This window comes from Cydia strobilella, chromosome 8, assembly GCF_947568885.1.
Source record: "Cydia strobilella chromosome 8, ilCydStro3.1, whole genome shotgun sequence".
Classification (NCBI taxonomy): Eukaryota; Metazoa; Arthropoda; class Insecta; order Lepidoptera; family Tortricidae; genus Cydia; species Cydia strobilella.
The window spans coordinates 13,463,827-13,491,527 of NC_086048.1; the positions used below are offsets into that span (position 1 = coordinate 13,463,827).

The 27,701-nt window shown below is 37.5% G+C and overlaps 1 protein-coding gene across 2 annotated transcripts; it reads left to right on the forward strand.

The window, feature by feature from the left end:
- On the forward strand, positions 1 to 27,443 carry LOC134743769 (carbonic anhydrase 1). Of its 2 annotated transcripts, XM_063677420.1 has the most exons (8): positions 1 to 73; positions 1,005 to 1,071; positions 1,902 to 2,066; positions 12,433 to 12,582; positions 14,846 to 14,984; positions 16,312 to 16,508; positions 20,545 to 20,684; positions 27,318 to 27,443. In XM_063677420.1, exons 1-8 carry the CDS (start codon positions 32 to 34, stop codon positions 27,441 to 27,443), a joined length of 1,026 nt encoding a protein of 341 aa, XP_063533490.1. In that variant the 5' UTR covers positions 1 to 31. The 2 variants fall into 2 exon arrangements, with proteins under 2 accessions (XP_063533490.1, XP_063533491.1); XM_063677421.1 differs by lacking the exons at positions 1 to 73; positions 1,005 to 1,071; positions 1,902 to 2,066 and adding an exon at positions 11,984 to 12,204.
- The last annotated feature ends 258 nt before the right edge of the window (positions 27,444 to 27,701 follow it).

The window sequence follows — 27,701 nt, forward strand, 5'->3', positions numbered from 1 at the left end:
AATATGGGTTCTTCATTTTCCTACCCATATTATGCAAATGCCGCACAGAAACAAACGGATTCCTTGGAAATCTGTAACTATTTTTTTAAATTCCGTAGTTTATTTCTATAGAAACTGTACACTCGTAATGCCACAAAGCGTATCAATAGATATGTCGATATAATTGAAATCGAACCCAAAGCTAGTCCTCTGGCTTTTATTTAATCGGATCATGTCCGACGGCCCGTCAGTTTGAATGAAAAGACAATCATAAAGATTATCAATTAGACTCAATTTATTTCGATTTATTTTGGGAACATGTATTAAATTTGCATTTAATTTACATACGAGATCTTTGATTTGAATACAATGTTTGTTACCAAATACAGCCTACAACAAAAATTGCTACTCAGCAATGTTACGAAATAATACGCACTAAGCATTACTATTTTCTCAATGGAGCCGTGAAAAGGTAATTTTGAATGTTTAGTTTTAGTTGCTATCTCGATGGTTGTATTCCCATGAGGCCACATGTGCGTATGCGTATACTAGTAAAAGTACTAAAGTAATAAATAAGCTTAGTCACTTGAATGCCAAAGGCAAGTGTTTTTAAAACTTTAATTTTACGTATTAAAATGCAGATTCTTCAATTGTTCCTATTTTAATGACCATAGCGTCAATTGTACTTAATTACGAGCACAGATGTTATCATTGTAATTGATATAGTTAATAATTATGCTACCCTCCGGCCGTCCTAGTCTGCAACCGGTCTGGAAACCAGCGCCGGGCATCTCGGCCCAGCACACGCTGAGACTGGAAACCCTTTGCCCAATTGATTGTACTTACTTATAAATTAATAATTGTTTTTTTCTTATTCTTGTTTTATGTAATTTTATTTTATTTTCTTTTGTACTTTTATTTCATTTTCTTTTGTACTTGATAATGTGGCAATAAACAATTCTTATTCTTATTCTATTCTTATTCAGATAGTAACATTGTTCTAAAAATAATTGGATTTGTTACAGATCACTTCAAAACAAAATTCTAAACGAGATTATAAGGAACAAAAACTTTTTAAGGAATGGCAGCGAAGTGAGTGCCTACCTAAATATTTAAGTTTAGCATATAAGATACGTACAGGGTAATACCGAAGGAAATAATAAAGTCCAAAACTAAATAATTATGGTCATCCCTTATTTCCACCAATCTTAAACACAGCAGCAGCAACAGGTTAAAGGTCGTTGTAATATTTATGATGTATGACTGTTACAAACAGTTGGTTCTTGTACAGTCGCCATCAGATATATCGGAGCGGCCAAGGCGCTCACAAATATCTAAACACGCCTTTATTGTCAGGGCGTTAAGAGTGCGTGTTCAGATATTTTGACCACCTCGGCCGCTCCGATATATCTGAGGGCGACTGTACCATCGATAGTGAATAATAAAATATGGATGAGAATCCGCTGCGGTTAAGTTTGTTCAGTCGTTATGAGGAATATGGATTTGGAATACAACGTATACAAGTTACAAAAGTTTTTTCGATTAGGGGTGGACCTCGTTATAGTAGAGAAATATAAAATCCCATTAACTATAGCTTTATGTTGTTAAAGTTTCTTAATAGGATCTTAGAATGGCAGTCTGCCTCTTTGTTTGGCTAAAAATGTCATGTTATGAAATGCGATAGTAACTCTGTCTGTCTATTACCTCTTCAGACACTTCGTTCATTTCTTCGCTGACCCGATTCAGATGGAATTTGCCATGGAGATAGTTTGAGGCTCGGGGAAGGACATAATATGATACATTGTCGTGGACTTATTGTGTTTTGTACATAGTTGACCCTGCACCCTGCAAACAAATTTCTATATAGGTAATTATGTACAGTTATCTCTGCAGCTGGCTGTACATAATTACTTTGATTTTAGGTCGAGACATATCAAGTTCATACTCAGCCAACGAAATATCTGAACCATTTTCCTCATTGCCAATGAAAGAACCTCGTAGAATGACTGTGCGGGTGCAACTGCCTGTTAACAGATATCAAACTAAAAAATCTTATTTGAGGAGTACTCGGATGGACAGCAATCACAGTAAGTAGAGTACCTATACTTTCGCGATTTTTGTTTATTTAAAAGTGCAGTGGAAATTTACTTACCTATATGTATACATATATGACTTTGCTTTTAATACGCATCAAACGAAGGTAATTTATTTATAGAGGAGCTTATAAGTGTTACTGATTTGATCCCATAGTAACGCCGTTATTTAGCTAACAATAATGGCGTTACTATGTAGCAATTTTTCAAATATTTAATTATTTTATGTATAAAACTAATTGACTATTGACTATTCCATGAAAGATTTAAAATATTTGTCTATATGTTTCGGATGAAAATACAGAAATGACGAAATTATGAGGGTTCCGTTTCAACCGATATTGCTACGGAACTTTTAACACTAATTTTACTCGTATTAAAAAAATTAAGGTAATGACAACAATTATGCATTTTTGTCATGAAATTATAATAAAATACCTTTTGTCGCAGGAATCGCTGACATCCAAATCTTTCGCTCTAAAATATTCCCAGTATTCATCAAAGGCCCGGATGTCTCTTAAACTCAGGATTTAATAACATTGGTATTTCTAATAGAACTAAGGTTCAAATTTAAATTGAAGGTGAAAACTAATATTCTAAATATACGACCTGTGGGAGACTATTGAACTGCGTCGAATCCCGTTTATTTGTCGATTAAAAGAAGATGAAAGGCTTTACTGATTTTCAAGTGCGTCTACACACCGGAAATTATCTATCCGTTAGAAACGGTAGTCTACCCAAATAGACTGAGAGTTGGCCGCCGAAATAGTAACACAATTTTCAGGACAACGCGACCCTTCTAGAAAGTTTGGTTTAGTATCATTGCTTGTTACTAGATCAAGACGTCTGGTAGATGCTCATCGATATAGGTCAGATCAGAAATACGGGCTAGCAAAGGGTTGTTAAATCTATCGAACAAACCAAACCATAAATTATTTGACCTACGCCATAAACTCGTGATTGCTTCATTCATAAAAAAAATCGCCAACTGCTGAAATCATAACAGTTCATTTTATTTCACAACTTCAATTTATTTTTACAACCCTTCGCTGACCTCCTTCGATAAACAGCTGCTAGATCTACTAGTAAGGATAGTAATTAATAGCGAACTAAATAGAAGGGTTTTTTTACTCTCACAATGATATACTATTTTCCAGGACTGGCTCTTAGCTAACAACCGAACAAACCTATATTCTTTTTACAAGCTTTTTATTAACTTGAAATGTACCTATACTATATGTAACTTGTATGTACGGGTCAAATCTTGCTACTTCACAACTTCCAATGAAGCTGAAAATTTGCATACATATGTAAGTCGGGTGACAATGTAATATTATGGTACCATCGAGCTGATGACCTCCCAGAGACAGACAGGTGGCCATAGGAACTCTGTGATAAAACAACGAAACCTAATTGTGTATGGGCTTTTTAGAATTGTCTCGATGAGTATTAGTTATCTGTGGAAAGAAAAGTACAGTCAGCGATAAAAGATTGTACCAAACATTTAATTTTTGCCAAAAACATTTTATTTGACAGATTTGACTACAGAAAAAAACCTAAGTACATAAGAACTCACATAGAAACAGTAGATTAATTCGCTTCGTAATTTGCCTATTCGCTATTTTACTACAGCTACCAGTAACAATTTGCCAAAATTGGAATGCATTTAATTTGCATACTTTTAATGGAATTTATCGCTTTAATTAACCCGTAGTTGGTTGTTTAGAGAAGCTATAATTCACCGGGAATTTTGCATCGCTATCAGCTATTTGGGGTGGTATAAACATAAACATAAAATAATTTATTTAAAAACACGTGGCCTGCTTACATTCATATAAAACAAAGACTTAAAAATAGTGATGGTTGACATGTGCCTGAACTAAGCTTCCCTGCCCTGATTCCCTAGGATTCCCTGGTCTATACCAGGGAATCCTGCCAGTCCATGCCAGTCAGAATTCAAGTCGTTATGATAATTATATTATTGAAAAGTGTCATTAAACTAATTAATAAAGCTTAGAAACCTAGCTGTACAGGTTCTTTTTGATATGCCTGACACTGAGAGGTGAATAGGGTGAATATATACTTAAGTATAACCAGTGCACAACTTTTACTATGGAGCCAACTCCGAAATAGCGAAAAAACAATTTGCTGTTCCATAGTAAACATCCGAAATGTATGAGATTTCGTGGTTGACCCCATAGTAAAAGTAGTAGTACTAGTAGTAGTAGTAATCGCTTTATTGTACACAACACAGGTTTACAAGAATAAATTACAGTAATGGAAGTACAAAGGCGAACTTACTATAAGGGATCTCTTCCAGAAAGTTGTTCAGTATGACCTACATTCACACCTCAGAGACAACAAAAACAGCATGTATAAGGCTGGCATGCTTGCTTTTAATTTAATTTATTTTTGTCGTCGTTCGTGTGTGAATCTTGCTTTTAACTTACATATTTAATACTTATTGGTGCGAACAAGATGCATTGCGAATAATAACAAAACCGTAACGGATTATTAAATTCTGAATGCCGCTTCTAATAGTCACCTATTTCTATACGGACCGAATGTTACGATCTTGACTTCTTGACCGATATTGATGCGAGAGGTCAGCAGTGCCAGCACATACAATATCGTATAATATCTATTCTATATAAATTCGCGTGTCCTGGCTGACTCATCAACGCAAAGCCGAAACTACAAAACCTAGAAAGTTGAAATTAGCACACCAGGTTACGTTTATAATGTGTATAAGGGATAAGAAGCGATTTTGAGAAAATGCATCCCCTAAAAGGCTTAAAAAAGGGTTGAAAGTTTTAATCCATTACACATACTTTTAAACTTCTTAGAAAGGCATGATATAAGATTACAAATAAAGTTAATTGAACGTTATTAAAAGCATGCCCATGCCTAGAAAAAGGCTTCGTATTTGAGACATGGTTTTGTATACCTTTAGTGTGGAATTGAATAAGCTTTCGATTCGCCATACACAGTATTCACATATCCCAGATATTCCGAGAAAAAAAGAAAAACCATCAAAGACAAAAGTTTTTTAAGATGGCGTATGATCCCCGTGGTCCCCGAAGCTCAAATCTTAAGACACGCAAACAGGGATCCCTGAAATTGTAAATAGGTGTCAAATTTGATTACTTTCACTGTTGTTTAAGCCCAATTTAAGACCTAAAAACTGTTTTTGCAATCACATTTTTTAGTCCTAAATATTTATCCTCCGTTTATTTTAGTAAATTTTATTGCATAGCACTCGAGTACCAGTTATGGATCTACTGATGTCTATTTTATTGAAATCCACTAGGTAGTTTAGGCGCTAGAAGTTTTAACTTTATTAAATCATATTTTTATATGATTTAATATTCGGCGTCCTCTCAAGGCGGCTGTATTGATTATGCTTTAATAGAACAAGTGTAAACAGGTTGTGGAAGGGCAAAACCAATCTACCGATACATCATTTTCAAAAATCCTTCCAGTATCCTAAGCTACAGCTGATTATCACAGTATTTAAACCCATAACCCTACTTTCTGTTTAAGTCGCAGTCGAGTAAAATGTTGATACTGGGGTAGAACGTGTACAAATGTATAGACAAAAGTAGAATTCATATTGCTCCAAGTTTCCTATTAAGAGAATATCCCCTGAACAGTATAAGCGCTAAATCTGGTATCCGCATAGATATCTAGGACTTTTTTGTGTAGAGCTGAATAAGTTTTAAGATTTTTGCCTTACACCATATTTTCACAGAGAACGTAGATTTAGAGTAAAAAGATGGCTGCGATTCCACGAGGTCCCCAAATATCAAATAGTGTGGACGTGAAAAAGAGACCTTTAATTAACATATGTACTGAATTTCATAACTGTCCATGATATTTTGAGGTTAGTCCTAATCCGATTGTGCTATTAACAGAAGATAGCGTTATTGCTCTGTCATTAAAGAATATTACTGTCCCGAAATTATTATTTGCTTCAGTAAATACCTACGCTCAGAATTATTCCATCTAAGAAGCAAGCAAAATTATTGCGGCTTTTAGGCTTCAATTCAAGTCCCTTGAGGAAAGTAATACTCATTACGTACCCTGAAGGTAAAATGTCTTTACTGTTTACGTTTATCGCTTGGAAAAACGATCTAAGTAAGTAAATAAACGCCTAGAAGTTCTGCAAGTTTATATTGTTCCTTTCAACGAACATATTATTATAATTTGTAAAGTACCTGTCTTATGACTAAAATATTTAATATTTGTAGTAGTTTAAAATGTGTACGTATGACGAAGTTTTATGAAAAAATTACAAATGGAAGGATCGCGTAGGTAAATTATAGAACGGTTGTAGTTACAATGTTAACGGATACATTTGAAATACTCCATAATTTGACAAAATTCCGATTTATAATACCAAAATTGGGTCGAATGTTTGCATTCTAAATTGTTACAAAACTTCAGATTTCGTGACTTTAAATAAATAAAAAATATTACAGGACATTCTTACACAGATTATAAGTCCCACGGTAACTTTGGGAATGAAATAATCTGCTACGAAGACAATGTTAATTATATTATTATTTTAATTATTTTCAGAAAGCCAAAAAGAGGCAAGAATCCGACGTCTGCCTTGGAGATTTAGAACTCCATATTCGCAGGTAAAAAACTAACTTGAAAAAGAACTAAAGAAACGATATACAAATATATTTAAGTAATTTTTAAGTAGATACGTAAAACTACCTGCTTTATTTTTCGAAACCAGTGTCAAATAGTTTTCACCACACCAGCTCGTAAAGGCTATGTTTGTTTATTCTTCAAAAACTGATAAGAAATTTGCATTTTATTCACAATTTTTTATTTATTATTTGTTATCTAATGTATCATAACCTTATTGATAATTTAGTTAAAATAATGTTTTAGAATTAATTGTTTATTTTAGTAAAGATTAGAAATGATAATGTTCTACAATTAGTGTTGTGGATGATTACTTTTAGAATCACTTGCTACGCTCTCGTGGTTCAATTTTGCAATCTTACGAGAGGTCTAACTGCAACTTTGCCCCCTTGTAAAACAAATAACTATCAATGAAAACTGATTGTTCAGGTTTCTTTATTGTAGTTTTCTCAGGGATCTATAGTATAGTATATGAAAGGGACTATAAGTAGTTTCGAAATGTCCGTCCATCCGTCTTATCCGTCTGTCCGCAGATTTGTTCAACGACCCTTAGTAATTTGACCCGCGTGTTGCAATAAACAAAGAATGTTATTCAGTACTCAAAATGGGGAAAAATGGAACCATAGAGTGTGGGGGATAAACTTATCACTATTTAGCAGAGATCTATAGCACAGTGAAACCAAGAAAGTGAATACTCGAAATTTATTCAGACTTTACATGAGGGCTGTTATTGACCGCTTATTATTTATCGCTTGTTATTGAACAATTCTAAAACCGTTGTTATACAAATATAAATTTGACAGGGTTCCATCTACTGCCAGTGCCAGTAATATACAAGTACAAATATCACATTAACATAATATTTTAATATAGAGTCCATCTGCCGGAATGGCAAATTATTTCTTTCGATTTACTAAATAGTTTATTCGCAAATCTGATTGCAGTTTGTAATGCTTTTCTAGTGCTTTATTTAGTTCATTGTGTGAAATAATCTATTCCAACATAGTCTAACCATCGACACCTATTTATAGATGAAATTTTCCGTTACTTTTCCCACATTATAGGCGAAATCCCGAGGCATATAAGTCATATAATATAAATTATAGTATCTGATCCTTTGTTTACCGTAATTCGTCCCCTCGAGACTTAGCCGTTCGTCTCGATATCCTCACGATATAAACTTATCGATTATAGACATCTAGGGCACTGTATCGAGTGAGGCGTTGAGGCAGGTCGGCAATCGATGCCAATGAAACATTAATGAGAGAATGCATGCATACTTTGCAAAGGCATTGGTTTAGTTGGGCGTTTCATTGGGACGATTTTGTGTCGCGTACAATGTTTTCTAACATACACACAGATGTAACAGCGCTTACCCACTTTATGAATGGAAATAGTACTTTTCCAGCTCCCTGTACATTATATTTAAAAAAAACTAAAGTTCCTATTTGTAAATAAAGAAATCAATTTAATATAAAGATAAATCTATTAAATCCCAGATAATATAATAATGTTGTAAATTGAAACTAAATTTATTCCTGTGTAAATAAGTACGACTGATGTCAATCAAACTAAGTAAATTCATTTTAGTATTGTGTAAACCTAAAATAACGTTATACGACAGTGACTGGACTTAACAAATTTATAGGAATTCAGCCATCTGTGTGATTGCGTTGGCAAATTTATCAAGTAAGACGAAATGATTTTTTCCCCTCACTAGCTCGGAAAGTTGTCGTTTATCCTTCAATACAAGCGGGGAAAACGCGTTTTATCCACTAGTGGGGAAAGTAATTTGACCTTGGATGGAGCGTGTTTAAGTAGCTTGACAGATAACAAAACGTAAAACGCTCATGATAATGGTTCGTTCGATATTAATTATCATTAAATAAATGGTTTGAGAATCTAATAAAAAATACCAAATTTAGCTTTATTTAATGATTTTAAGTCATAAACCTTAAAATTCCATAAGAAACGTTTGTTTTTTTTTATAATGATGTTAAATATAATTCTGAACGCACAAGTTGAGTCGATGCAATTTCAAAACGCATCGTTGACATTTCATACATCAGAAATGTCAACATTGTCAACAATTTTTCTCACCGACTTGCGTAAAAATACACAACTTCCAGAGTTTTCTGTTATAATATCGTAAAGAAATAAGTGATTCCAGTGATGAAGATGATCTAACGCCTGTGGATGTTGCACTTTCCTCGCTATAGTGAGGTGAAAAGTTTTGTGTATATACACGGGCGCAAATGTATTTTACTTCTCGTGTGTTGAAACACTCGCTACGCTCAGGATTCTATTTTAGAACCACTCGCTTCGCTCGTGGTTCGCCTATAGAATCCTTTCGCTTGCTCGTGTTTCAATTCTACACTCGCGGGTAAAATACAACTTTGCACCCTTGTATAACAAATAACTATTTTAACACAGTAATATAATTATGTGTGAAAATAATCCATTTTTATATCATTCTCTCTCTTTCCCCATTCTTGGGCTGTGTAAATATGAAGATTGTACTTTTACTCTATATCACTACTGGGAAATATAAGTACTGGGAAAAATGCGACCGAATATCGAAGGTTTTTGATATTATTTTTTAAGTAATTATTTTTTTGCATTATTCAGCAATCAGCAATTAAAGCATTCAGTATATTCAATTGCGCAAAAACAATAGAACGACTCTTTAAAGCAAACACCTGGCCTCTGGTTATAAAAATACATGGAAGCCTTTGCCTTTGAAAGAAAATTACAATAGGCACTAGACGCCTAGATTTAAATATTATAACAAGGGAAAATTTGTATGTCATCCTAGGTAATTATGAATAGGTACAATATAGGTACAGTCAGCATGAAATAGAACACATTTTTATTTCTATTGTAACAAAGGTGTGTCACGATTTTGGCTAGTTTGGCCGTTACTAATATACATTGTTTTGGGGCTGAATGTACCATGTTATCCCTGGCGAAGTCGTGTACAGTAATAATATTTTTAGCTTAGCGTTATATTCTCAGCTCTAAATAAATGGACTATTTTCTTCAAAGTTGAATACAATACTTTTTTTAATAGTTGGGAATTTTTATATTATTTTTACTCATAATCACGAGCTCTTTCGAGCTTGAGAGAGAAAAAAGTTGTCGATAGTTGAATTTTGACAATCCAGGTTAAAAAATAATAGAGATGTGGAGCCGTATTATAAAACGTTACTACAGCTGTCAAACCACTCTCAAACTCATGGACACGAACGATATTGCTTTATATTTTAGAATTATAGTACAATCGTGGACATTCCCGGTGAACCACTTTAAGGGCAAAACTCATTTAAACGTCTAGCAGACGGTCAGGGGATATCATAAAAGTAATGACCAATAGCATGGCACTTAAAAATGTAGGTGTTAAAAAAAGTTTAGCTCAGGTAAGGTTTAATATCTGGGAGAACGCGCGACCCGAAAATGCGCGTTTTCTCAGAAATAACACCTAGCTAGATCGATGTTTCGCCCCCGACAACCCCCATATAGCAAATTTCATCGAAATTGTTAGAGCCGTTTCCGAGATCCCCGAAATATATAAATATATAAATATATATATACAATAATTGCTCGATTAAAGGTATAAGATTACCGTCCATTGTCTCTGTGGCGGTCGGCATTTGCAAACTAAGATGACTAAAGACTAACAAAGTTTATTTTGCTCGGGGCAAGACTAACAGTATGAGGATTCCATGCAAGTGATAGTCTTACAGTTTTTAATGATTCACGGTTAGTTTCACTAGACTTATACGTCGAAATAGCGGGAGCGGTCCATATCCCGGTCGATATATTAAGTACTCGGTAAGCGGGGTAAGGCCGTGCTGGACTCTTTTCAATTGCGAATGCGGCAAAGAATTCCTAATTAAAACCTGGGAAAGGGATTGCGGATTTGCGTGTATTTTATTTCCTTTTACTGAGTTTTACGCCTATACCTACCTACTGTGGACTTGAATATGTTTTGTGATTATGTATTATGGAAAAATTAACAGCAGCAGCAGTTTTTTATTGTGTACTTATCTAGTTTAAAAATAAATACCAAACTTGCTTACGATTCCGTGGCCAAAATAGAACTGTTTTCGTCATATACGTTCATCAGTCTGTCCGTCTGTCCATCCGTCAGTCCATCTGTCTGTCTGTCCGTCCGTCTGCCCGTCTGTCTGTCCGTACCTATGTCACAGCCATTGTACTCGAACATTGCTATATTTTAACGAAACTTTGAACATAGGTTTATTTGTGTTAAATAAAAATAAAATAGTTTTAGGGGTCACATATATGTAACTAAAAGTGAAGATTGAAGGTTTGAAAGTTCGCAATGGTCCGGAAATACCGCAGGCGACAGTTTATTTCACAGTTTAGCTGAGCAAGGCAGGACATTCCTGTAGAAACGCACAGTTGAGGACTGCCAACCATCTATAAGGGTGTTATTACACCTTAACCTGTCCAATATCTTGGTCCAATGTGTATTTGCATCTCACATTTTGCTTAGTGAGAGAGTGAGACGCAATGCACATTGGACCAAGATATTGGACAGATGGAATACTAACCTAAATGGTGAAGATGGAAATTACAGGCCATTGTTCTAAATATAAATCAATAATAATAATAGCCCAAGTTACCCTTCGTACAATCGGCACAATGGGACTACGACCTAACGGACCCATACGATATCTTGTTTTTATTAGAGAAACTAGTATCTTATCAATGGTTCTACGAGCAATCCATCAAGTGAATTCGGTAGTTTAACATATCTAATCTATTTGACGAGCATTATGCTTAGTTCGCGGCTTAATCGTACGAGATAAATAGTAAAATATCGCTTTATATTCTAGTCGACTAGTTGATTTATATTATCTATGAAAACGTTGTACTTACATAGAAATTGCTGTTTAACCCTATTTTGCATAGGAAGCGGCTATGAAGGTGCTTATATCGCTTTAATGCCATGATTTTGATTGTTTTTGGTGCGGCGTAGAAATGTTAATTTACGCTAAGTTAAAACGAATGCTGTGTTGAAAAGTGTTTTAAAATATTTTTATAATACTTGTACAGTTGTAATTTGCACAAAAATATTCAACTTTTTATTTTGTTTGAATTTGCCTAATCATGTATAAAGCAAATTTTGAAATACGGGGTATGTTTATTGAATTTTTCCCTTCTTATTGAAATATAAAAATGTAATAAAATAGGCTTGTTTACTAAAATCGTAGAACATCGAACAATCGTAGTCGATGACTACCAAGCATTGTTAAAGATCGCAGACACCAATTAATAATTCTACCGCGTCAAAGTTGATAAACTATCGCGAATCTTATCGCAAATTCGATAGCATTGAAAAAGTTCATACACCAACTCTTCCAATGTCGGTCGGGCGATTGAAGACACAACATGAAACTACTGGACCCGAAATGTGTGGTGGCCCCGATGAAGACAGCGGCTTCTGAAGGTTCTGATTATTAATAATATGTTAGACGCTTTTAGGTCTAATATGATGTTGCCAGTTAACCTTTTAAAACTTAACGCCCACAAACTGTTTATTAAAGTATAAATTGGTTGGACGTTATGTTTCATTCATAATAATTAATTTTTAATTATCAATTATTATGAAATTATTAGCACTATCTTCCATCTTAAACAACTGATCTGCTATTGACAAAAAAAAAACTCTTTGCAGCTGAACAAATCTCTCGTCTTCGCGCATCGCAATCTCCAATAGCCATTTCCCTTCAAAAATGCCCGACATGGACTTCACTAGATGGACTCAAATTCCGGGGTTACTGGGACAATGAAGGCAGTGGCGTGTTATTAAATACGGGACAAACTGGTAAATTTTTTGACCTATTAATTTAACTCATAAAAGCACTTTTGCTACATTATCTGAAAAAGTACGCTACAGGCTACGACGTAGCAAAGCACGTGTGGCTAAGTACACAATTCTCACTACGACAAAACTTATGTTTGACAACGAAACGTAACGAAGCATGCCTACCCTGCCTAAGAACGTTTTCACATTGCCCGATCCGATATCGGATGCCGGGTGGAAGTAAAGTGTAAGATTCGTGGTTTTTCTGTATTTTTTTAATCAGTTAATAGATCATTATTACTAAGAAAAAGGCGGACTTGATCCCATATTGCACTCTCCTGCAGCTGTTTTTGTCATAGGCGCCTGCCGACATCCGATATCGCAAAGGCGCTTCCGATAATTTCAGCCATGTCGGGGCCCGCCATCAGCTGTCGGATATTATTTGTTTGTGTTCGTATGTGTAGGCATAATGTTGGAAAATTCAACCACCTAAGGGGGTTATAAAGGGGTAGAAAGTATTTATCGAGTATAGGGATGAAAATAATTTTCACTTACGCAACGCATCCTATGAAAAATATTTGATGATAACCATTGCTAAAATCACGTTATCCAACAAAAAAAACCCTATCTAAATCACCTTTACTACTCAATTCATATCACTACATTATTTTACACATTACATAACATATTTTTGGGCGAAATCAGCACGTGGCTTAAAATTATCTATCGATAAAATCGGTGACAAATCTACAAGGAAGAAACACAGCAAGGTTATGAGAATTCAAGTTTACGATCGGTTGGATTTAAACACTTTTGCCATAAGATTTATGAACGCTAAAAAAAGTGTACACTGTGTAGGATCGCCGATTTATAATGTCTGAATTATCTGGGACAGACGCGGCTATTAGCCACGGCAATACATATATCTTTTAACTTTGTATATACACTCAGAAAACTTGGACGGATACCACCGAGGCTGGGAAACGTAAAGGATTATTGCGTCAGCCGCGAATGTTGATCAAGCTGGTTGGAATTTAGACTCGAACACAGTCACTGTCAGTTCTGTGGTACAGTCGCCATCAAATATATCGTAGCAGCCAAGGTACTCACAAATATCTGAACACGTCTCTATTGTCGAGGCGTTAGAGTGCGTGTTCAGATGTTTTTGAGCACCTCGGCCACTCCGATATATCTGATGGCGACTGTACATTATGTCATCATCATTCTCTTGCACTTTTACCATCATTTGGGGTCGGCGCAGCATGTTTTTTTCCTCCATACCTCTCTGACGTTCGTCATCTCATCATTTGCATTTTCTTCATATCATCTCTCACAATCCATTCACCTTTTCCTTGGTTTTCCTTTCCCTCCTTATCGTCCTTAGTTTCCTGTTACCGAAAGGTTGTATGGAAAAGATCGCTTCTTAGCGATAAGACCGCCTGTTGTTACCTAGCTTTTAACTGTATTTCATTTTCCGTGTATTTTTAACCGACTTCAAGATTTCAAAAGGAGGAGGTTCTTAATTTGGTTGTATGTTTTTAAGTGTATGGTGCACAATAAAGAATATTTACTTACTTACATCCCTCCACCTTCATTTCTAATACCTTTCGCGTCACATGACTTTCATCCCTCCGTATTACATGCCCGTACCACGCTAGGCGATTTGATCATAACTTTTCAGTTCTGTGGTACTATATGTATTATATTTAATTAAAATGGCGGTATTCTTGAACTCAAACGACACAAATCAAAATATTTATTTATAAGTACGCCTTGTACACACACACCTAAGTAAGGCGATTGTTGCGTAAACAATGGGAATTAGAGAGCACTTCGGACTTTGTTTTAATACTGTGGATTTGAAGACAAATGGCGCATGTTTGTTCCTACTTACCAGCGTTGTAAATATAGAGGATTATTTGAGTTATCTAATTTAAGTACAGGAACATTTATAGAAAATTCCGCTTGAATTTAATAAGTAAGAACATGGTAAGAAGGTGCAAATAAGATGCGAAGATTATACAATGCTTTTGATCTGTTCATCATCTTCCTCCAGAGGGGAAACTAGGCCTTGTTGGGATTAGTCCAGTTTCCTCACGATGTTTTCCTTCACCGAAAAGCGACTGGTAAATATCAAATGATATTTCGTAGGTACATAAGTTCCGAAAAACTCATTGGTACGAGCCGGGGTTTGAACCCGCGACCTTCGGATTGCAAGTCGCACGCTCTTACCGCTAGGCCATCAGCGCTTTTTTTGCTTTGCTTTTATCTGTTATTTTTTCAGCATATTTTACCCTCGACACAAACTCTCGACCACGACTAAGCGGCGGGCCCCTAATGGGCGAGTACATATTCGAGCAAATGCACTTTCACTGGTCTGTTGACGACTTCACCGGCTGCGAACACGTTTTAGATGGTCATGGGTAAGTAACATCCATAATTATTGACTAGTCTAATGCTCACTGTTTCTGTTCTAAACGCTTAGATACAAAATTGGTAAAAAAAGCCAGCGATGTAGGTATGTATAACGGCAAATTACTTAAAATGTCCACTGCGTCAGTTGGTAGTTTGGTGTAATGTTTCATAACGCCCTGTCTCGTTAAAGTCGTCTCCCGAAATTTTATAATAGTTAGTAATTTGTGTTTATTTTTTGTTAACTGCCTTTACACGCCTCCTGCTACGCCGCTGTCATGCAAACTCAGAATTATAGATAAATTAAGGTTGTTGTTTCTAATGGTAACACGTCTGGGCGTTTACTAAAATAAATTTTGAAAACCTGATTTTTTCAAATCTCGACATTCTTGGGCTCATTCTACTCAGAATCGACAGCATTCTCCATCCTGCCATTAAAAAAAATGTCCCAAAATATCCATTCCATTACGTCACGTTTTAGTGTGATTTTTTTTTCATTTGTATGTGCGTGACTTAGGTGGAATGTACAATTTTCATACAAATTTTTGGGACATTTTTTTATCATCAGGATTGAATATGCTAGTGATTTTGAGTTGAAAGAACCCAAAAACATTAAGATCTGTGAGAATCAGGTTTTCAATATTTATTTTAGAAAAAAGAAAGCCTTTTATGGAGACCTCTTTTTAAGCTCATAGGACAAAGTAGTCGCCTAAACTAAATTCACATCGCAAAAATAAATAAATTACATGTCTAAGTACTGACGTATTTCAATAATCTCCTGATTAACAGATTAATATTTCCATCATATGAAATATTTTAAAATTATAACTTAGTCTAAAATCAGCCCTGGTTGGATCCTCGGGTACAGCAAAATCATGTATACTCTAAATGTGTACTCTAACTAAACTAACGCTACGTCTTACGTAAGCGAACATTTGCGAACGCCTTGGCGCCGCGCGGCGGGGCCAAGGCGTTTGCGTTCGATACGAGATCGCCCACGTAGGACACTTCTACAGGTATCAAAGGATTGATTCACCCCGCGCCGCGCCGCTTCGCGTTCGCGTATTGTTCGCCTCCGTAGTACGCTGCGTAACGCCTTGAAAATTCATTAAAAATCCTGTTATAATTATTATTCACAACGACGAGACTTAATCGCGTAAAATAAGTTTTAAATTTACCTCCGACGTTTCGCCTTCTCCGAGACCACGGGGACAACGCCGTCCTCGAAACTTCGGAGGTAAATTTAAAACTTATTTTACACGATTAAGACCCGTCGTTATGAATAATAATGAGTAAAAATCGTGAAAGTTTAAATCAGAATTCTGTTATAATTTTCAGCTACGCAGCAGAATGTCACTTTGTCCACTACAACAGTAAATACGAGTCAATGGAAGCGGCGGTAGGTCATGCTGACGGCTTGGCTGTGGTTGGTTTCCTTTTGGAGGTTGTAGACGCCCCTAACCCGAAATTTGACAAGCTTGTTGAGGGTTTGGAGGTGATTCAGAAGCGTGACCAAGCTGTTCGAGTCACTGCGGGTACGTTTTAAAATATATCAGACACATTACTGTCTCAATGTAGTGGCAATAGGGGGCGTTCAGATTACAAGCCCCGATGCAAATTAGTTTCGTCTAGTTCCACACAACAATTTTGTTTATTCTAAAAATTATTCTAAATTTTACACATGAAGATAAAATGACCTAGTAATGGGAACCGTAATAGTAATGTTTAATCTAGTTTATTTTGATCGTATAATAAAATTGCATGAGACTCTTATTGTAAAAAAAATGTACTTTTCAAAAACGTTCTCCAAATCATATTGTCCTCTCCTACAGCACTGCCGCATGCATGGGCTCGAAACAAAATTGACAGTACATTGGTAGAGCCGTGTTCAAAGAGTAGTATGCCGTGTTGCTTTCCCTAGTAATAGCCCTTTTGACATCTGTTATATTCCTACCCGTCAAGTATAAAATAAAAAAATTGTTATTTTTTTTTTTTCAGTACAAACGTTATTTCTTGTATTTGGATTTAGTTATTGGAGAATATTACCATATAAAATTAAACTACATTAACATTAGCATTAAATATTAGTGATTTTAAAACTTGAACATTATTTTTGTACAAACGCGAGAACCTCAAAAAATGGTCTGACTAGACGAAAACATATGCATCGGGGCTCGTAAAATATTTGTTTGACTTGATATATTGTGTGCATCGATTTAATAGATAAACGCGTCGAAATTATGCATTAAGAATACCTAAATATAAAATAATAATAATAAACTCTACTTAGGTCCAATGTAAATGGCGAGTACATCACTCACCTTCGCTCGGTTTGCCGATGATATCGCAGTCATGGCTGAGACCATGGAGGACCTCAGTGCGATGCTCGCTGATCTCAGCAGAACGATCTGAACGAGTTGGTCTGAAAATGAACATGGACAAGACGAAGATCATGTCTAACGTCCATGTTGTGCCAACTCCCGTATTAATCGGAGGACTCGGTTGGGCAGCGTTCGGGAAGCTCCACAGTATCTTTTCGTCCAAATTGCCGCAGTGTCTTAAGTCAAAAGTCTTTGTGTTGCCAGTGATGACATACGGATCTGAGACGTGGGCGCTAACGATGGGCCTCATAAGAAGGCTCAAGGTCACGCAAAGGGCAATGGAGAGAGCTATGCTTGGGGTTTCTCTGCGTGATAGAGTCAGAAATGATGATATCCGCAGTAGAACTAGGGTCACCGACATATCTCGCAGAATTGCAAACCTTAAGTGGCAGTGGGCGGGGCACATTGCTCGCAGAACTGATGGCCGGTGGGGGCGGAAGGTTCTGGAGTGGCGTCCAGGTACCGGAAGTCGAACTGCCGGTAGGCCTCCAACGAGATGGAGCGACGACCTGGTGAAGGTCGCGGGAATTCGGTGGATGCGAGCGGCATAGGATCGGTCGGAGTGGCGAGCCTTGGGGGAGGCCTATGTCACGCAGTGAACGTCTATCGGCTGACATGATGATGATGATGATGATGATGATGAGGTCCATGGGGTCCCGCAAGTGGGACGCGCACAAGTTGTTTGCAGAAATCGCGAAGCGTCTGGTTGACGTAACTGGTGACCGAAGAGCTGGCGGCTTCCTTGCACAACGTATCAGCATTGCGATACAACGAGGAAATTCCGCCAGTATCCTTGGTACAATGCCTCAAGGGCCTATTTTAGATTTAAGCTAGTTATTAATTTAGTTTAGTAGTACCACTGAAAAATGCACCAGTATTGTCCTCGAGCCATCTTAGATGTCACTTTTAAGCTCAATAAGGCACAATATGATTTTAATATTTATTTAGTTACGTATAATCGTAATATCGTCGTAATCGTATCCCGTATTGGCCTGCACAGCCATGGAAAATGTTGTCGCCCTACCTGACACTGTTTCTATAGTCTGCAATAGACTTTAAGGCCATTGAATCGTAATAATAAAAAAATAATAACTTAATAATAAGTAATAACAATGGCTGTCCAGAGAGGAGTCGCTAGAGCTATATGCTCCAGAGGGGTGGAAGTGAAAGATGCATAAGACGCGAGTTGGCACAGTGGCTGGTAACAGCCACTGGGTAGAAAGCGGCGCACACCTCTCGACACCCCTGAGCCGCTCACACCGGTGTTGCTCCTGGTCGTTTCACGACGGCAGTTTCAGGGGTCCATCTAGTCAGCGGCGAGTCACCGCCTGCCTCGATAACGTGTAACAGACATTGTTATGGCAGGTGCAGACCTCTCAGCAATAGCCCAGTCTCATTGTCCACCAAAACTACAATCCATAGACCGGTATATTGTTCACTTTTTCTACAATAGTCCCAATGCCTGCTGCGACCGGTTCATGGGTGTCTATTGTTGCGCCTGTGAACGGGTTCCAGCAGGCGTTCTACATGACAGTAAAGCTCTCCAAGGGGGGCCTCTACGTGTTGGATCTATATCCCCACGCAAGCCTATCAAAAGACCGGGATTTATAGGCCCGTGATATCCATGGAGATACTAATAATAACTTAAAAGACAAGAAATTAAATCAGACAAACAGACAAGAACCGAATGAAGTGTTTCACTTAATAATTCAAATATAAAATCTTAGTTAAATAAAGACACAGTATTTTGATTGAGCTATCATCGCCCAATGCGCGCAGCGACATAGACGCATTGATATGTAATTAAATTATTAATTGCGAAATTAGCGCGGCTCGGCCGCCGCTCGGAAATTGACGGGATGACTGACTCCGAACCGACTCAACCCATCACGAATGAGTTCCTCGCCTTCCTGCAACTAAAAAACAAGCTGGTGCAGGAAGGAGCGATGGATGCTGTGACTGCTGTCCAGATGAGTTCGCGTGCGTCGAGTTTCACCGTGGAAGACATCTGTGCAGCGAAGCAAGTGCTGTGCCAGTCCCTCGGGATCGTCGGCACATATGTACCTCACCGGAGAGGAGATGAAACCGGGAAGAAGTCCCTTGAGGACATAATGAAAATCCTGAGTGAAAACAAGGATCGGATTCCGGAGTTTGTGGCGACGGGTGCCCCTATCCTTCCGTCGTGTGCTCCGGATAATGTCGATGTTCGCCTCTTGTTTAAGGAAATCGTGGCCCTAAATACAAGATTAGCCGAAGTTATTATGAAGTTTGAAGCTAGCCTAGTCACTATCGCCGAGTTACGTGACGAAATTACATGTTTGCGGAATGCTCCAACTCGGTCGGCGGTTTCAAATTTCAAGAGCGATTATCGACCTGACACTTGTGTCGAGTCGGTTAGTTTACGTGCTGCTGACACTGCAAAATGTGCCGCACGCGCCGCTGCACCGCCCGCGCACCCCCCGCGCGAGCGACCGCCTCCTGTCTCCTCCAAGTCACGTCAGCGTGCTTATGCTGACGTCGCCGGTCAGTCTGTCGCAGCTAACCGGGTCAACGCGCCTTCTAAGGCGTGTAAATCACGGGCTCCCCTTTTAGAGAAGTTCTCCCGCACCAATGTGGATAAGGAGGGATTCACACTGGTGGAAAGGAAGAGAAAGGCACGCAGGTCGCCCCGTAAGACTCTGTGTGGCACTGCGGAGCCGGTTAATTCCGGTCTACGAATTGCAACACCGAGTAAGGCGCTCTACGTGTCTCGACTGCATTACTCCGCCGGAGCCGACGAGGTGGTGGAGTACATCCGCCGGAAGACTGGCTATACGCTGAGGGTGCACCAGCTACAGTCGCGTCACTATGTGCACTTCAGTTCATTTGTGGTGCGCGTGCCGCGGCAGCTGCAGGACACCATCGCTAGCGCGGACTTCTGGCCGAAAGGTGTGGTGTTTCGGTGGTTCCGGGGCAACTTGCCGAATTCTACACCAAGCCAGACGACGCAACGGAGCCACGCTGTTATGTCGTCGCCCAAATCTTAAATACTTAAATTTTTGTGTTTTCTCGTAGGGCATTGTATCTTTGTATTTTTATATTGTTTTGTAGTTCGCAGTGCCTTGGTAGTAATACTGTAATGCTGTGTAACTAATTTGAATAATAAAATAAATAATAAATAAATCATTAAAATATTCTCTCATTGTTATAGAGTCACTGTCCTGGATGGAGCGGGACGACCTGCGTGAGGGCAGCTACGTGACCTACAAAGGGTCGTTAACCACGCCCCCGTACACCGAGTGTGTCACATGGATCATTTACCAGAAACCTGTGCAAATAGGCACAGAACAGGTATGACCACACATTAACGTTACGTATCTCCTGAAACGGCGACTAATAGGAGGCCAATTCGAATGTACACTCCGATATCAAAATTATATCATTTTGTTATCATTCCTCCGCGCGTCCTGCTCCCGCCAATTCATGTACCTACTAACAAGTACGAGCGACAATGCACCCGCGCATGTAAGTGAGCGTTTTCCAAAAAAACTTTTCTTCCAACTCGGAATCACTATTCAATCCTGATGAAAAAAAAATGTCCACAAAATTTGTATGGAAATTAAGTTTCCACTACGTCACGCGTCATGCACATACAAGTAAAACATTTTTATATAGAGAATGCTGACGATTCTGAGTAGAATGAGCCCAAGAAAGTCCAAATTCTGTTTTTGGAAAACGCTCATGTTTGTATTGGCCTCAAGGACTGGCTGGCCTGGCTATCAGTGCTATCACTATATTGATTTCGATAATCAAGTAATAAAGATGGGGGCAGTCGTGATTAAAATACGATCTAGTTATCGGCTCTAAAAGGTTAGGTCACCCGTGCGCGGCGGTCTACACATTACAAAACAGTCCCCCGCCCCGTCTGCCTGTTTGTGTGTTCGCAGTAAACTCAAAAACTACTGAACGGATTTTAATGCGGTTTTCACCTATCGATAGACTGATTCTTGAAGAAGGTATAGGAGTATAATTTGTTAAGGTTTTATGTAAATTTGTTGAAGTATGACGACGATGTTTGTTAACCTTTTGGACGCCGTGTCAAACACAAAAGCAGAGCTGTCACTCGGACGCACGTCACCGAAATGTCAAAACTAAAATTGAACTTTATGCACATGCACGTAGGTCTATGTTGCTCTGTTGTCTTTGACCGATTTGATCCGTCTTTGGCGTTGGACCTGCGGTGCCGATATATCCGGCTTTGGCGTCCAAAAGGTTAATGATGTCGGAAAAAAAAATCACCTCTAGGAGTTTTAAATGAAAACGCTGCCTAATTCGTTTGAGATATAACAACACAATTTATGATGGGATTGTCTCTCTTTTATTGGTCTCTAAAAAAGTCCGCGATGGTATATGTCTATCTTTTAGGAATAACTTACTATACCCATTATTAACTTCTAAAAACAGATTACATATACTGACTGTCGTATTTACAAAGCTATTTAAACGGATACAGTATACACCATACAATTTCAATGAATATCTTAAGTTATCGTAAATTGAAAATTTCGCGCGTAAAATTCCACCTGGCTATAGTATTTTTCAAACAGCATGAGTACGCTGACATATGTCATCTGTCATCTCAGTATAATAAAGCCTTAAAGTAAAAATTATAAACTAAAATTAAAAACTACATAAAACTACAACAAAAATTGTGCCAAGAATGCTGGGGGCATTGCCGCGCTGGGCGGCAATTTATATTAGTTATCATCAATCAATCAATCAATATATCAAAGACGTAACGTTAATGTATCAATACTAAGTATTGTCACGTCGGCCACAATGTGTCCCCGGTGTCCCGCACACTCCGCTGGCTTCACAGAAAACCAGCGCAGCGCCGCTGACCACGCTAGTCTTGCTAGCTGTATATTGCTGAGTGGAGACCATTTCGGCTTCACATCTCTATTTGTACTGTTTTGTTTATCTTTGCCTTGTATTTGCTATATGTGTTATTTGTATTGATGTGTTGTCTGAATAAATGATTTCTATTCTATTCTATTCTATGGTGTGCGATGTCGTTGGTTAGGTTTTTGAAACAACCATTTTTTGATAAAGTGAATATTGTAAATAATCGCTCCGAAAGAGAATGCGAACATGATCGGATAAGCGGTTTTTGAATTATTTTTTATACCATCACGTCGGGGGCAAACAAGCATACGGCCCGCCCGATGGTAAGCAGTCACCGTATCCTATGGTTTTTTTTTATACCACGTTGCTGGCAAACAAGCATACGGCCCGCCTACAAGGCACACGATTCTTATCTCCCCCGCTCCCTCACTATAGATACGGCATTCGTCCGTAGCGTGGACAGCGTGGGTCGCAGTGTGGGGCTTCGTCGGTCACGTACGTGGGGGGCGCTTCGGAACAGAGGGCCTACCACGAACACCGAAGTTCGCTCTGTCACTCTAATTATGCCTTAATTGGGGTAAAAGAAAAAGATGCCTGCAATTTGCAAACTTCGGTGTTCGTGGTAGGACCTCAGGCCACGCGTGTATCAGTGAAGCCATTCCGTGCGTAGCGTGTTCGTGCACTGCTGTGAAAGAATGTACCTACATTTTGATACGAAGCGTTTTTGTGCCCCGTGCCCACGTGCGTAGCTCAACCGTGCGCAACTGCGCAGCAGTGGGGTTCCGGCTTGAAACACGAGTTTCAATAATAATAGTAAATGAATAGACAACAGACTTTCGAAGTCAATGGTTGTTACTCGAAATTATGTGATGACTGGATGTATTCTATTGTCTTTTTGAGATCTGTTGTTGGAAGGTGTAATATTTTACGTTGTGAAACATTTCAAAGTTAGTTTGAGGTTGAGGTTGCCTTTTTTTGTGTCTGGTAGATATTTAGTTGTACAATATAATATGGTAAAATTAGACATTTAAGGTGGTTCGATTTTCATACAAAATTCAATCTGCTTTAATTAAGGCACTACACACTATTACTACACAAATATTTGCTCATTTATCTACTTTCGAATATTTGTTTGCGCTAAATTAATAGAAAAACTTTGTTTCATACAGAAATCATACATAAATCAACGTAATTTTTTCATCAATTTTACGTATGTGTGTGTCACAAATGTCGTGTACAAATACGTTGCGTGCGGCGTTGCCACTCTATGACGTTGGCGACGTTGCCTGGCCGACCTGGCAGGATTTGCAGTGCCGTCATGTTTAGTGCATTTTTATTTGACAGTGTTGACACTGACACATAGGGTCATGTTTATTGTGACATCAATTTGTTTGTATAAATTGAAAATGATAGCAACGCAAAGAGTATAATAATATATGTAGCAACGTCTAAATCAAGTTACAAAAATCATCGGTGTTCTGGTCCGTGAAAATCCAGAAAAATTCAGACTCAATTGAAGCGGAATTCATGATGGTGAAGTTTCGTAAGGTAGGTACAGTTTCATTCCTTCATTGTACATTGTAATTTTCTCGTGCCGATCTTTTCAGAAAATAATTCTCACTTCTTCCGTAATGGTAGATATAAGCAGTGAACAATACCTATATAATGTAATTATTACTGTTTTGGTTGCCGAATAGTCAATGTGTCACTAACTCTAGGTTTTTTTAGGTATTGTGCAAAATGAAGAGGCATTCTTGGAAATAAAATGTTTTCCTTCATTAGCCAGAAAAAATCAGGACATCCTCACTGCAATAAAGTAAAATAAAACATTTCCTGGGGATGAAAATTATGGAATTTTGTCTATGAATGAAAAACACAATTATTACTAGGTAAGTAAATGATAACTTTATTAGAATCCATATTGTTGCATCATCTTTCTTCCTATAACATTAGAGATTTTGTGCTATCATGATATTATTTTTCTTTCAGGTACAGGGACAACTACGGATAACAAATATGAAAAAATGTTATTTCATTTGTTGTGTGAATCCATCTACACCAACAAGACATCCACTGCTGGACATAGGCCTCCCCAGGGATCTCCACAACGACTGGTCTTGCAAGACCGGCCAAAATATCGAGAAATAAATAATATAAATAAACATGATAAATATCCCGTTTTCTATAATAGTTATAATTAGAAGGCCATGCAATGTTGTTACTCACTGTACCTACTTGAATCCAAAAAAAATATATATAAAAAAAGTTTTAATTTTATTTTACAATTACTACTTTATTATTAGTACATTACGATACAAGTGCGAAAAGTAGGAAATTGGCAACGAGTGGCGATAAATTGAAACACGACCGAAGGAAGTGTTTTAATCGACACGAGTTGCGAATTCCCTTTTCGCACGTGTATTGTACAACGTTTTACAGTACATAATTATGGCCCTTTACATTTTCGACATATGCACGTATTGTACTAATTACCGCACTAGGGCGGTAACGTATATGTAGCACCATATGTACTAAAAAGTATTTTACAGTACATATGGTGCAACTTTCTCGCCCTAGTGCGTAAAGAGCACTTTTCATGCATATGTCGAAAGTTTAAAGGGCCATATGTACTGTAAAACGTTGTACGATACACGTGCGAATAGGTAATTCGCAACTCGTGTCGATTTAAAACACTCTGCGGTCGTGTTTTAATCTGTCGCCACTCGTTTCGAATTTTCTCTTTTCCGCACTTGTATCGTAAATAACTATTTCAAACTGCAAGGGTACGATGATAGATCTCAATTCAATATAATTTTGCAACATTTGGCATTATTAGGTTATAAATTGTATGGAGATGAAATCTATCATCGTACCCTTCCAGTTTGAAAAATACTATAGAGGCTGGGCAGTAAGGGATTGCTTTACTTGTAGAACTATATTTAGCGCTTTAAAAAAAAACTGCTACCTGACACTTACAAACCTGGACTTCCTTGGGCTAGTGCTACTAAGAATCGTCAGTATTCTCCATCCTTTTTGAGTTGGAAGAACCCAAAGAGGTGAGATTTGTGAAAGTCAGGTTTTCAATATATGTGGCGTTTTCAACCAAACGGGTACCTACTTATTGTTGTCATATTTCCATAAAGCTTCAAAATGAAATCAACCTAATCGACAACCGACAATGTGGTACCTTTTAGTTCAAAACGTCACATATTTTTATAAAACGTTATAAACTAATTTATTAATAATACTGAATATCTGGGAGAAAAAGAAAACATAAGTAAAAACTCAAAAATGCTCGTTTTCCCAGAGATAAGACCTAGCTAGATCGAACCCCTTACAGCAAATTTCATCGAAATCGTTAGAGCCGTTTCCGATATCACTGAAATATATTTCGGTTATATCGGAATCGGACAAGAATTCGAAGAATAAAAGGTATAAGAAACATAAGATAACACAAAAAGGACAAAAAAAAGTACCCCTGACGTACCAGTCTCGAACCCGAATCCTCTTGCACGTATTTCCACGAACATACCGCAACGCCATTGCAGCATACTTACACTGCATGAAATTGTCTACTACAAGCAATCACGGAAACACTGTTTGCATGTGTGAGTAATAGTAGGAAATAGCATGACAGAAACACTCTGTCGACTTTAAAAGTGTTTTTTACACTAATGAAGTATTCAATGTTTATTATAATAGTTCAATATTTATGTAAAGAGTGCGCTAAACATACTTTTAAGTATACAGATACCAACACTATTCCACAAAAAAAAAAAAACCTGAAAATTTGCGAAAGTGACGCCATCTAGCGGGGTTTAAGCTTTGGGTAACCTAGTCGAACCACCTTAAGTCGAATTCGAAAAATATAGACATATAAAATATTACGTTTCACTACCCGTGGGCGGGTAAGCTGGGCGGGTCGCTAGTGTGGCATATATATCTTGACTTTGGCTTAACTGTGAAGAAAATATTAAAAATATTTTCTCATGCATGAGAATTTAAAATTCCGCTTAAGCAAACGTAGACTCTATTAATATACCGCCATTTTATATAATTCAGGCTTAATCACGTCCATTCTAGCCTTTCATCCTTAGCAAACATCTTTGAACTTGCCTAACAGGGTCTGGAATATTTGAGATCAATAATTGCGTATTTGCCAAGGATTGTTTTGTTTGTGTAAGGCAAAATATTATTGATAGCAAGTATACCATTAAATTAAAAGATAAACGCCGCATGAAAATTTCGAGGGTTCCGCACAAACTTTCAATTTTCTCATGTAAATAGAATCACGAAAGACTTGACCAGAAGTATAATTACTAAGCGTAATTGTGTATAGCGCCATCTATCGGCAAATTGGCTAACTAATTTGCGCGACCTGTATGTATGTTGGTTTTTCAAGGATACTTAATTCTTTATCATGTGAACCGATTTTAAAATTTTTGATAGATAAATAGATAAATAATTTATTGCCACAAACCCTTGTGCCACAAATTATTTTGGTTTTATTTGAAAGAAGGTACTTTAGTGTAATCTCATAGACATTTCAAGTATAACAAACACCCGCAAATAGGCTTAAATTGCAAATTAAAGTTGAAAATGTTTTTTGATAATTAAAAAAAAAAGTTTTTAAGATAGAGGTGTGATTATATTTTTCCTGTGATATTTATGATAATGTTATTATTATGTAAAAATTTCAAAAAAATTCGTTGGTAAACTTCGGAGATAAGGGGGGAATGGTATTTTTTTTTTTCACATTTTCCTTCATAAGTATTTTTTTTTCACTATGTAAAACAAATAAAAAAATTGTTTTGTAATGTTAAATTCGAGCTCTTTCAAATGATATCCTACTCGACCTAGTAACTAGACTATGACTTTTTGCCCCCTCTTTATATTGGGCATTTTTCATAATTAATAAAAAATAAATAAATAAATTACATGGTCGAGTTTGATACCAAATGAAAGTGCTCGGTTTACACATTAATAATATTGTTTTTTAAATTTACGATATTACAATAATTGGCAGGATAAATACGAAATAATTCAAAATAAAAATAAAACTAAACAAATGTTTTGCAGTTGGGCCTTCTTCGGCAGTTGGAAGGGCTGGATAGCAAGCCCATCGAGAGGAACGTGCGGCCGACGCAACGCCACCCTCCCGGCCACTCCGTCATTTACGTGAAGCAATTCAAGGCGAAGCTTTAACCTTTTGGACGCCAATGACGTATATATCGGCACTGCAGGTCCAACGCCAAAGACGGATTAATCGGTTAAAGACTACAGAGCAACATAGACCTACGTGCATTTGCATAAAGTTCAATTTCAGTTTTGACACTTCGGTGACGTGGCGTCCGAGTGACAGCTTTTGTGTTTGACACGGTGTCGAAAAGGTTAAATTAAGATTGATAGTAACGGCCCGATTCGAACTTTAAAGCGAGGTTTAGACTAGCAAGAACTTGCATG

Coding starts and splice junctions, on each gene's coding strand:
- LOC134743769 (XM_063677420.1), top strand. CDS start 32: ATGCAAATGCCGCACAGAAACAAACGGATTCCTTGGAAATCT. Junction 12,583..14,845: donor ATTAAATACGGGACAAACTG/GTAAATTTTTTG, acceptor TTATTTTTTCAG/CATATTTTACCCTCGACACA. Junction 20,685..27,317: donor TGCAAATAGGCACAGAACAG/GTATGACCACAC, acceptor AATGTTTTGCAG/TTGGGCCTTCTTCGGCAGTT.